Raw genomic sequence first — 11,603 nt, 5'->3', positions numbered from 1 at the left:
CACTAGACCCGAACCAAGCCACCTAGGATTTAGACCAGACCCTACTGGACCCAGCTAACCAGGACTTGCAGCCCTTCACACGTCCCCGCACCCGTGCCCCTGCATAACAAGCCACACATAAGCCTAGGCCATGACTCATCTTCGATCGGGTGACTTCAAGGCCAACTCTAGCCGTGTTCAGGCCATCATGGACCATGACATCGACCCACCAGGGTCTGGTTCTTGGTTAAGGAAGGCCCTTGCACAGTCGGCTCGGCCTTTCATCGCAAACCCTAAGAAACCGAACCCCCCTAAGGAATACACCTCTCGGCCTCCACCCTACAGCGTCCAGCCCTTAACACTAGCTTCATATCTCCTCCATACCATCGAGTACAGCCCCTTAGTGACCAAAAACCGGCAGCCCTTCGCACCAAAACAAGGAAACATGAGATGCACACAAGTTATACACATATACGCATCAAAACCTTTACCAAAATGATGCCCTGAGGGGGACCAACGAATTATCATGCAAATATATACATAATCACGCATAAACATGGTGTAAATGATGAGAAAGGAGATACACAACGTGCCTTGATGTTTTTACGCTAGAAAACTTGAAGATGCGTGCGTAGGATGAATACCGGAGAAGTGGGGAGGGGTTTTCTTGCAAGAAAAGGGAGGGGTCAATGTTTGCTGTTCTTTGCTGCTGAAAATGGAGTGAGGGAGGCTGATGGAATAGGGGTGGGCGGCTGCTAAGTGGGGGAATAGGTTTAGGATTTATTTAGTGTAGTAATTAAATAGTAAACAAACTACTAATGGGCTCTATATTGGATTTTAAAAAGGGTTAAAAGGGTTTTGAGCTCATTATACACTAAACCAAATCCAAAAAGCCCAAAAATGCTTCCGAAAAATATTTTGTTTTGTTACATTTTTGAAAATATTGCCCGAGCCCTCAAAAAGTCTTTCGAATCGATAAAATTTGCGTATCGGTTTAAAATACGGCCCGACAAGTAAAAATACCCAACCAAGGGCCATTTTTGAAATTCTCACTTAAATACACCTTATATTAAATAATTAAAATTAATTATTCAATAAAAATATTTTTCCTAAATATCTCCAGTCTCCGTTCCTCGTTCGAGCGCGAAATGCAACTTAAAACCCTATTGCATGAAACTTTAATAACCCATGAATTAAAACACATATTTATGCAATAAACATGCATTTAATGCATAAAAATATAAATTAATTAAAATACATAAGAAATTGGTAACTTGCATGCGTACGGTTTACGATGACCTTCAAATTTTCGGTACGTTACAATTTGTCCTTATTCGAGCTTATCCTAATTACCCTCATACTTTTATGAACCTCTTGATCAAAAAACTCATAACTCAAGTCTAGTTGCACACATCAGATCATGGTAAGTTCATTAGGAACATTGTCTCATGATCCCCTAGATATCATTGATAGTGCTTGTAGGAACCAGTATGTTATGGTTAGCATACGGTACCGTGCCTTCAACACATATGTCTCGATCGAATATGCAACTATTGGTATATCGAGAGTTGCAAAAAAATTCGATAAAAATGTGATGTATCTTTGAGTAATCATAGTGGTATCGTATGTGAAACTAATGAAACACATTTCCATAATGCACTTGTCTTAATCCGACAAGAGATTCTTTGAACTATCAACTCATCAGACCACATAGGATATCAACACCCGTAGGTGAGAGGGAAATCACCGGCTACAATGCATTGACTCCTACGTATGTCAAAACTACACCCAACCTCACCACTTGATGACCCTCATGGAGTCGGTAAATGAATCAAAATGCATTACTAGTACGTAGAGCCTCCTTGTTGTTCTGAATTAAAGGACTAATGTTGTACAACCATAATCGCGAACTAATCCACTCGATAATCGATAAACACTTAGAAAGTCCGATGGATGATTGTTCTGTGCATCATCCAATGAGCACCCATCTGTATGAGTATGCATATCCATGTACTTACCAACGAAATGTGTCGTTTACATAACAGATGATAGCGTCGAGCTCGAACGACCGTTATCCTTGTTTTATATGGTTGAATCGACTAGAAACGAATTTAGAATATACATTAAACTTCTTAATGAATTTAATGATCCACATGACTTGTGAACCTCATAATACTTATAGTATATCAAAGACTTTATCTATACAACTTGTATGAGTATGCAAATAAAATAGATGTCATAATTAGATAAAATCGTAAAATATTATTTTAATAAAAATTGTTTTAAATAAATATTCTTGTTGAACACCTACTATAATACTTTAATATTTCCATAATGTGGAAAAAGTGGAAGAAAAAAAGCAAATAACGAAGAGGCCGTGGGCTCTGTGATTAAAAGGTCCGATTCTAATCCAAACATCCGAAATCAATTTTGACTTCTGGCTAACTACACCTGTGCTGTGTATACTTTTCTTCTTCTCTTAAATTTCGGATTCTTTACACTCGAAGCTAAAGAATAACCGTCGAATCATCCCTCAAACCCTCCAAGAATTCAGGTACGGCAACTAAAATCCCCGTCGTTTTTTTCCTCTCGATTTCGTGCACCGACCGTATCTTTTTCTTTGATTAAAATTAAAATTGGCACTCGAAGTTGTGGTTTCTAGGGCTTTCTTTTAATCATGTTAAGGTTAATTAAGTTGTCTTTTTTGCTTAAGTAATCGATTGGCATGCTGAGGATTTGTCGAAATCATTTTTTTTCTTGGGTTATTGAGTGTAGGACAACCCGAATTTTTTTTATTGTTCTCTTATGACTAATCTTTGCATGGAATGAGAATTAGAGAAGAAGTTGTTTGATTGAGAATTTTTAACTAGTGTTTATTTTCTTTGTTATGGTTGATAAATTGTTTTGATGGTATTTTGAGTCTGTTACTCATTACATGATTTGAGCTTTTATAGAAGTGTATACAAGAGATCCGAAGGGATAAACATGTTCTTTATTGTTATTGAAAAGCAGAGGAAGGTCCTTTGTTGCATCCTTTAAAATATCTAACTCTTTTATTTTTATTGTGTTATCTTTAGCTTATCAATTAATGTCGAGTCTATCTAGTGACTATTGAAGCTTTCGTTGCATGTATGACTTTTTTACTAGCCTATTTTGGAGATCTTTAGAAAAATCCTTTTTATTTGCTAGCATACTGAGATATTGTCTTCTTACTTTTGTAAAATGGTAGTGCTCCAAAGCTCATGGCTACAGCCACAATGGCCACGGCAGCAGGTGCAGCTGCTCTTTTGTATTACACGTTGAATAAAAAAATTCAATCGAATAGAAGAATTAGTGATGATGATGAAAATGGTGGAGATGTGCACAATCATCCCCCATTGGGGATTGATAGAGTCTCTCATAGACTTATACAAGCTCCTGCAACATGGTTAGAGACAATATCTACTTTGTCGGAGACTCTTAGATTTACTTACTCTGAGACTTTGGGAAAGTGGCCCATTGGTGATTTGGCTTTTGGTATCAGTTTTCTCTTAAAACGGCAGGTATGCATTTTTCAATTTTCACATGTTCCAAGCTATTCTTTTGACGGGTGATGCGCAACATCTCCCCGTTTACATTTTCACAATATTCATGACTTTTAGGTGTAAATTAATAATTTTTGTAGAAACTATATAAAACAGTAAAATGCTAAGTTCAGATTATTGTTGAACTGAAGAACTGATTTGACTTAGATGAGTTTAATAATTGCACCATCATTCATATGATCTTAGAAGTCCTGCTTGTGAATGTATCAAAGCAGTAAGAGAACAGTTTTAGGTTCACATAGCATGATATTGGCGTAATAGTAAACAGGGAATGTATTAAACTAATTGGAGTTAACATATAGAAGGCGAAGATGATGATTTAAGGTTCGGTAGGTGTTGTTTACTTGCTCAACTGATATCCAAGGAAATGGTCGTACTGAACCATGTATATCTGTGGTACCGAAAATACTTGCATGAGATCATGACCATAAACTGTTAGTTTATGGTCAGTTGCTCGCAATTTATAAGTTAATTTATCTTTCAACAAGCAATTAGATGTTCTGCAAATGTAACTGTTAAGACTGAACTTACTATGCAGGGAAATTTGCATGTTAGCCGTGAATTTGGTGGTAAAGACAGCTTACAGCTTAAAGGACTTGAAATTTGTGTGGAGCTTAAATATCTCTTAAATTTGCTTACACTCTGCTGGCATTTCTCAAAAAAGCCCTTCCCTTTATTTTTGGAGGAAACTGGGTATTCTAAAGAAGATGTTCTCCTCCAAGAACCTAAAGCTGGCGTAAAGTTTTATTTCAACTTGTTAACTAAATATTTTGATTGTTTATCTGGTTGTAAGCTCATTATCTGATCTTTATTTTGAATCTTGATGTAGATATTAAAACCAGCATTTACTATATTGGTCGACCACAAAGCAAAAAATTTCCTTTTGCTGATCCGTGGAACTCACAGTGTCAAGGATACTTTGACCGCTGTTACAGGAGCAGTGGTACCATTCCATCATACCGTGGTTTATGGAGGTGGAGTCAACAACTTGGTTTTAGGTTATGCACATTGCGGAATGGTTGCAGCTGCAAGATGGATTGCAAAACTTGCCACTCCTCGTCTCCTCACGGCAGTGAACAGCCATCCCGATTACACCCTTAAGGTTTACATTTTCTTCAACTCAAGTTTCTTTAAAGGGGTGAAAACAGGCTGGGCGGGCAGACTTCTCACTTGACCCAGGAAAATATTTTTTGGCCCTGATCTGTTAGGTTAAATAAAGCCAGCCCTGTAAAACCTGGTCTGGACTGGGTATCCAAATCAGCCCAGTAGCCAGGTTTTATTTTTTCAGTTTTTATTTAAGTATAAAATTAAAATAAAATGAGATTATATATGTCAGCAAATATATTAATTAACTTATTTAAGAAGTATAGATAATATCAAAGTAAAAAAATTGAAGAATGTATTTTGTAATAAATACAATAATTGAGTGGTTAAGAAAACACCCCCACGAGGTTATAAGATTTTAGTTTACTTAGTTGGTTTTACTTGGGCGAGTTGTGAGTTTTGACCTCTGATATATTTCCTATCTGGCATGTGAAATCACACAGAAACCCCATTCTCTAATTCTGAATTATGTCGTTTACACATTTGCATTATACAGTTCAAAACTTCTTTAGCTGACTCATCCAGTTTTTTCCCAGAATTATATGTAAGTTGAGAAAATGGCTTCCTTCGTAGGTACTATCTGTTGAAGCTGCTTTAACTGCATAATTTTTTAATATGTCATGCTAATGTTTGATTGAAAAAGTTAAATTTATCTATTACATCACTTGAGGCATCAAGAATTCTTTCACTTTTAATATATTTTTTTCACTCATATTTTAGGTTAAGTTTAACTTTGAAATTTGGCCCGTGTTACTGGTAATGCTCTGGTTTCAAGACTTATTGTTCTGTTGTCTACAGATCGTTGGACATTCTCTGGGTGGTGGCACAGCTGCACTTTTAACATATGTATTACGTGAGCAAAAAGAGTTATCAACCACTACTTGTTTTGCATTTGCTCCAGGTTCATTTAATTTTCTTATTGATTAGTTCTGTACGTTTATTGTTGTCTGGTCTAGATTATCCTATTTAGTATTATATTATCAATGACATGGTTTTATACATGATCATGAATTATTACTTGCAGCTGCTTGTATGACTTGGGAACTGGCTGAATCAGGAAATGAGTTTGTTACTTCTGTAATTAACGGTGCTGATTTGGTGCCCACTTTCTCAGCTGCATCTGTGGATGACTTGCGTGCTGAGGTATTTTTCCAAGTGCTGTCCAAAATATTTCCTAGATTTTGCAGTTTGTCTCGAAAAGAGATTGATTTGTTTGTTCTATATCTCCACGTTAAATGTTGTAGTAGTCACCTCGACTTATCAATGTCAGAATAGTTTCATCTAATGGGCCCTAGTGAACTAGTGGATCTTATCTTTTCTGTCGGGTAATTGTTTGTTTCAGTTGGAGAATTTTCGCTGAACTTCTGTGCGGGTTCAACTTTTAACGAGTTAAAGATATGCTAGGTAAGAAATAATACAAGATGAGAAATTTGGATATGATATTCGTGATATTACTGAGGTCAGACATGCTTAACGGTTTGCCGGTTCCGGGTCGGGAGGCTCCGGAACCGGCTCGACCGGTTCCAAGGTAAATCTGAACTGCGATTAATCATAAAAATAAAATAACTTAAACATTGGTTTTCACTATTAATCATCTAAAATTCATCACGATTTATTAAAATATATTTTGAGCATTCGGATTTTCGTTGGAGCTTGAGCTTGGAAATTCTTTGATTGCCCCAACAGTCCTATTCTTTTTTTCGGCTATAAATCAATTTTGTAAGCATGCTAGCATGCTAATTGTTGCTGACTTTAAATTAGTTTTTTGTTCACCAATGATTCTTCCACATACTGAAAAAGCTGGTTCGGAAGCAACAATTGAACTTTGAATGACTATATTGCAATTACCGCTAACTCTGGATAAAGTTGAGAATTTACTTTCCACGAATCAAGTACATCGAAATTCTCTGTAATCCAAATATATTGACTTAGATAAATTTGGATCTCATTGTAACTTGTTGTTGTCACCGATTTTTTTTTTTGAACTTTTACGTTTCAAACTTTGAAAGAAGTCAAATGCTCCACTTTTGCTTCTCTCGGTCGGCATCTCCTTGAACTGCGCACTCAGTTCACATTGTTCACTAGCATAAAAATCAAATAATTCTCGGAAAGAATGCATCGTCGACTTCTTTTGATAGTTAACATTCTTCCGAAGAAATTTAAGATAATATTCAAAAATCATGTCTAACCCACCTTGACTTTGACTAAGATCAAGTAATGTTGTTAAGTCATGCAAAATTGGAATATTCTCCCAATATTTTGTTTTCCATTTGGAAACAAAATAATACATAACATCATCATGATATTCAATAAATTTTAGTTTTCAAAAACTCGTGCTAGCTGGCCACCTAGGCGCCTCCAAGGAGCTACCCGCTTTGACTTTGACTAATATCAACTAATGTTGTTAAGCCATGCACAATTGGGATATTCTCCCGATATTTTTAAAAAATTTCCATTTGGAAGCAAAATCATGCATAATATCGTCATGATATTCAATAAATTCCAGTGTTCTTAAACTCGGGGCGCCACCCGATCGGAGGAGGCGTCTAGGTGGCAAGGGTGCCTAGGCGGTCCTAGGTGTTTAGAGGTTTTTTGGGAATTATGTAGCCAGTTAAACAACATCATGACCTATGAAAGAATGATAGGTTTCGGCTTTTAATTTTTTTGGGATTGAAAGCCCAATTAAAACAACGATTTATTGGCTTGCGCTTGCCCTAAAACACCACTTTTATCTTCTTTGTTTGCTTATTTCTGCCCACATAAGAATATCAAGCCAGACTTTAAAAGTAATTTTTTTCTTTATTATAATTTCTATTGCATTGCCTATTATCCTGACTTGCCTTAAACAGAAAAAGCAGGAGGAATGAACCATGTGTCAATTGGATTTTAATAGTCAATTGGATTTTAACAAAGTTTGGGCTGAAATTTATTCTAAGAATCATTACAAGTCTCTTGATACCGTGGAATCCGTCTGGCTGCGCCTAGCCCCCCCTAGGCGTCCTCTTGAAATGCAAATGTAGAAACATGGTTGAAGTAGGGTAATTAATGCCATAAAAGTTTTCGTTTGCTGCTCTGAAAATTCCTAACAAATAAATACAGTTACTTAAAATATTTCAATCATAGCCTATCAACATTAAAGACTCTGCGGCAATATTATTGTAATATAGATTAATTAAATCTTTAAAACGTAGCAAAGTATGAAGCAAGTGATATAAAGAATTCCATCTAGTTTTAACAAGAAGAGGAAAGTTTTAAATTTAATCTTGTTTGATTCCACTAGTGTTTTCCAATAACGTCTATGTCTTCCTTCTTTCACCTAATAATTTATCTCATACTTTGAATTTTTCTATTACAATAGATATATGCTCATCACATGCACATTTAACACATAAGTTGATAATATGACATGCACATCTAACATAAGCTAATTATCATCTAAAATTGGTTTTAATGAATCTTTAAAGTATTTAATCGCAAGAATATTGATACTCGCATTATATAATGTGACAACATTATTTTATTTTGTACGTCATACAAAATTTAAAGCATATCTTGCTATAGTGTATGCGTTATGTGACGATTCTAAATGATCTAGGTCTAAAATTCTTTTTTGCATAGTCTAAGTTTCATCAATCTATTGACATGTAACAACAAGATAAGATTCATATTTCATATTTAGTCCAAAAATCTTTTTTCAAACTAACTTTATGAGAAATATTTGAAAGATGCGATTTTAGTGTTTCTTTATATTCCTTATACATATCGAAACAAAATTTCTGAAGTTTGTCTCTAGAAATATTGTAAAACCCTGGTTGAACATTACTAATAAATTCAACAAAACTTTTTTGTTCAGCTATTATAAAATATTGAAAACATTTCATTACAAATTTATCGATGACTTTTTGAATAATTTCTTTTGTAATTGTGAAATTTTTAATACTTGAATGATTAATTTGTTGTTGGGTTGATTTCTACCAAATGGTTGTAGAGTTAAAGGTCAAGTTTATGTATCTTGACTAAATTTTTTTCTAAGTGCCGGTTCCACCTGAACCACCACCTGTTTTGTAAGAATATTTGATTTTGCAAATTTTACACACGGCAAAAGTGTTGTTCGTAAGTGATCTCAAACTTTGTTTCGCTTTGCTCGGGCTGTCATCATACCCGTTGCAATCGTGTTGCTTACTCGGCGGACGATGGTGTCCCTACATCTTTGTTCAAGAGTTTCATGGCTTCTTCCTCCTTGTGGTCGAGTTCGACTTCATTAAAGTTGGAGATGTAGCCAAAATGTTGGCCAAAGTGGGAAATGTATTCACCACGACCACCACGGTTTGAAGATGACGCTATTGAAATTTGAATTATTTATTTGAGTATATTGCGAAAGAGTAAGTAAATAATAATTAAGAGATATTGAGTGTAAATAAAATTATATCAAATTTTATTGAATATATATTAACAAATGATAGCAAATAGAGAAATGTATAGTTGAGAAAATTTTTTATGCGAAAATGTTAAAAAACGATCTTGTATTTAAAGTTGATGGGTTAAAAAAAATATTAGTGCAATTGCAAAAAGAAAAGTGTATTCAGTAGCCGTTGGCATCCCTACAGCTACCGAATTGTAGCCGTTGGCCCAGCGGCCACTTATTATTATTTTTTAAAATTTCCGGTTCCGGACCAGATCCAGTCCCAGAACCGGTTTAATCGGTTCAGGAAATACTAAAGCAGTTCAATACATTAAATAGTGGATTGGAGGTGGTTCGGAGGGCGGTTCATCCATACCGGTCCGGTTCAGGTCCGAATTGGTCCGTTAAGCATGCCTAACTGAGGTCAGGTAACCCTGTAATGCACTCGGAAGAGGAATATGATTTAACCTGTGAATTCTTAAAACCTGAAACCGACTCTTTGGTGTGCTTATCTTTGATTTGAGATTAATATAGAGGTGTAATGTAGAGGTTTGTGCGCATTATGTTTTTCCGCACGTTCTACCCTTAATTTTATCGGCTGACAATAGCTTTATGCCATTCGAAGGTCACAGCATCTGCGTGGTTGAATGATCTGAGAAATCAAATTGAACGTACCCGAATCCTTAGTACTGTGTATAGATCCGCTTCAGCGTTGGGTTCTCGGCTTCCATCCATGGCCAGTGCTAAAGCAAAAGTGGCTGGTGCTGGTGCACTACTACGTCCAGTTTCCAGTGGTACTCAGGTGTAAATATTTGATCTTAATATTTCAGCATTTGGAAAGGCAGACAGCTCTCAAGTAGTGTCAACTTCTATTTTATTTCTACATATAGTATGATGATGTCATAAATCAATTCCTGTTGGGTCTTCTGCTTCTTAAATAGGAAGATTTGTTTGACACGATTGCGGTAGTTTTAAGGTGACAACTTTGAGCAATGATTATCGGTGTTGGTAAATTCAAGATCATTAACACTGCCACTTTTACCTTCAACATTCAGGATGATATTATCTTCCAATCTCGTCTAACTAAGTTGTTTACACACGTGAATTCAGAGTTGCATTTAGTTAATCTTGTTGGACCAACATTTTACTCGGTGATGTAGGTGGTTATGAAGAGAGCTCAAAGCATGGCTCAGGCAGCTTTGTTCCGTCCTGGCCTAACTATGTCTTCATGGTCTTGCATCGGTCCTCGTCAGAGATCCCGTACAAATTGCAGTGTGAGAGCAGAGACTCCAGAATCTTCGTCAACTCAGAGAGGAACATTAGACCCTTTCCAAACAACTGTTGAGGAGACCGTAGTTGTTACAAATACCAAAGAACTTCCAGAATTCTCCTCAGAGGACGCAGCAGGGACTTCAGACAATCGTGCAAGTGAGATTGCTTTTGCAGACAGTGATGATGGTGAGGGTGTATTGGACCACATAAGAAATGAAGATCGCATGACAGAAGTTGAATTGTGGCAACAGCTAGAACGAGAGCTTTACGAGCAGGAGTCATCTGAGGAAGTTGATACGGTAAAGGAAATTAGGGAAGAAGAAGCTGCAGCCATTGCTGAGGTAAGTGATGATAACGAGCCTGTACCGAATACAATGGAGGTGCACAGATTTTTCCCTCCTGGAAAGATAATGCATATTGTTACACTGGTTAACGATGACCCTGACCGGGTGAGTGATGCCAGTACATCAAGTGATTTGGACGAAACCTCGGAGGAAGAGCCGAAAGTGGGTATTTTCCTCACTTCCAGGTCGTTATATAGTAAATTGAGGCTGTCACAGACCATGATTGCTGACCATTATATGCCTATCTATAGAAGACAAATAGAAAAGCTGATTAGGGAAATTGAAAATGAAGGGAATAATGAAGTTGACAACTGTATTCTTTAGTAAGTTCGAGTGGTGGTGGACAATTGTATTCTTTAGTAAGTTAAGTGGTGGAAGATTCATTTTGGCGAGTTAAAATGATGACTTTTGCTGTATTCCATCATTGTGCTGAGCCAATCCAGTGAGTGATAGGGCCCTCCCTCCCTTTCTACAGATTTAAATGATACATCATTGTTTATAAAATTCAAATATAATTATTACTATTTAATAAACTTTTCATTTTGAAAAATATCTTCTCTCGTGTATTTCAATAAACTTGGGGTGGTAAATTTTTTGGGGCATTTAAATTTATAGCCTCCTGACCTCTTGTTTTTAAATTTATAGCCCTTTTTATTTTAAAACAGTAATCTCTTTTTTAAAAATTTTTTAACTCCCTTAATGGCCCATCATGGTTCCGTTAAATAAATTAAACCTTTTACCTCTTTGACAAGAATGCCATCGGGTTATATCCACCGTATTTTACGAACTGCTCCTCACAGTGCAACCACACAATCGCAACCGATGGTTACTGACGTAGATTCCTTCAGCAGCACTTAGCACAACTTTAATTCGTTTCCTACCTTAGGGTGTACAGCAAAAGATAGAATTTTGAAAATA

The 11,603-nt window shown here is 36.2% G+C and overlaps 1 protein-coding gene across 1 annotated transcript; it reads left to right on the top strand.

Moving 5' to 3' along the window:
* Positions 1 to 2,334: 2,334 nt before the first annotated feature.
* Positions 2,335 to 11,218, top strand: LOC140975829 (uncharacterized). Its single transcript, XM_073439760.1, has 9 exons — positions 2,335 to 2,533; positions 3,209 to 3,521; positions 4,102 to 4,299; positions 4,393 to 4,665; positions 5,466 to 5,568; positions 5,692 to 5,810; positions 9,695 to 9,871; positions 10,230 to 11,018; positions 11,055 to 11,218. Exons 2-8 carry the CDS (start codon positions 3,222 to 3,224, stop codon positions 11,007 to 11,009), a joined length of 1,950 nt encoding a protein of 649 aa, XP_073295861.1. The 5' UTR covers positions 2,335 to 2,533; positions 3,209 to 3,221; the 3' UTR covers positions 11,010 to 11,018; positions 11,055 to 11,218.
* Positions 11,219 to 11,603: the final 385 nt, after the last annotated feature.

The sequence above is a fragment of the Primulina huaijiensis genome, chromosome 4, assembly GCF_012295235.1.
Source record: "Primulina huaijiensis isolate GDHJ02 chromosome 4, ASM1229523v2, whole genome shotgun sequence".
Taxonomy (NCBI): Eukaryota; Viridiplantae; Streptophyta; class Magnoliopsida; order Lamiales; family Gesneriaceae; genus Primulina; species Primulina huaijiensis.
Note: the sequence above shows the minus strand (reverse complement) of the source record. Positions and strands in the feature narration are given on the sequence as shown.

Bases quoted from the DNA above. Each gene is read 5' to 3' on its own strand.
- LOC140975829 (XM_073439760.1), top strand. From the start codon at position 3,222: ATGGCTACAGCCACAATGGCCACGGCAGCAGGTGCAGCTGCTCTTTTG. The intron at 3,522-4,101 runs GTATGCATTTTT...CTTACTATGCAG, and splicing joins GTTTTCTCTTAAAACGGCAG to GGAAATTTGCATGTTAGCCG. The intron at 9,872-10,229 runs GTGTAAATATTT...TCGGTGATGTAG, and splicing joins CAGTTTCCAGTGGTACTCAG to GTGGTTATGAAGAGAGCTCA.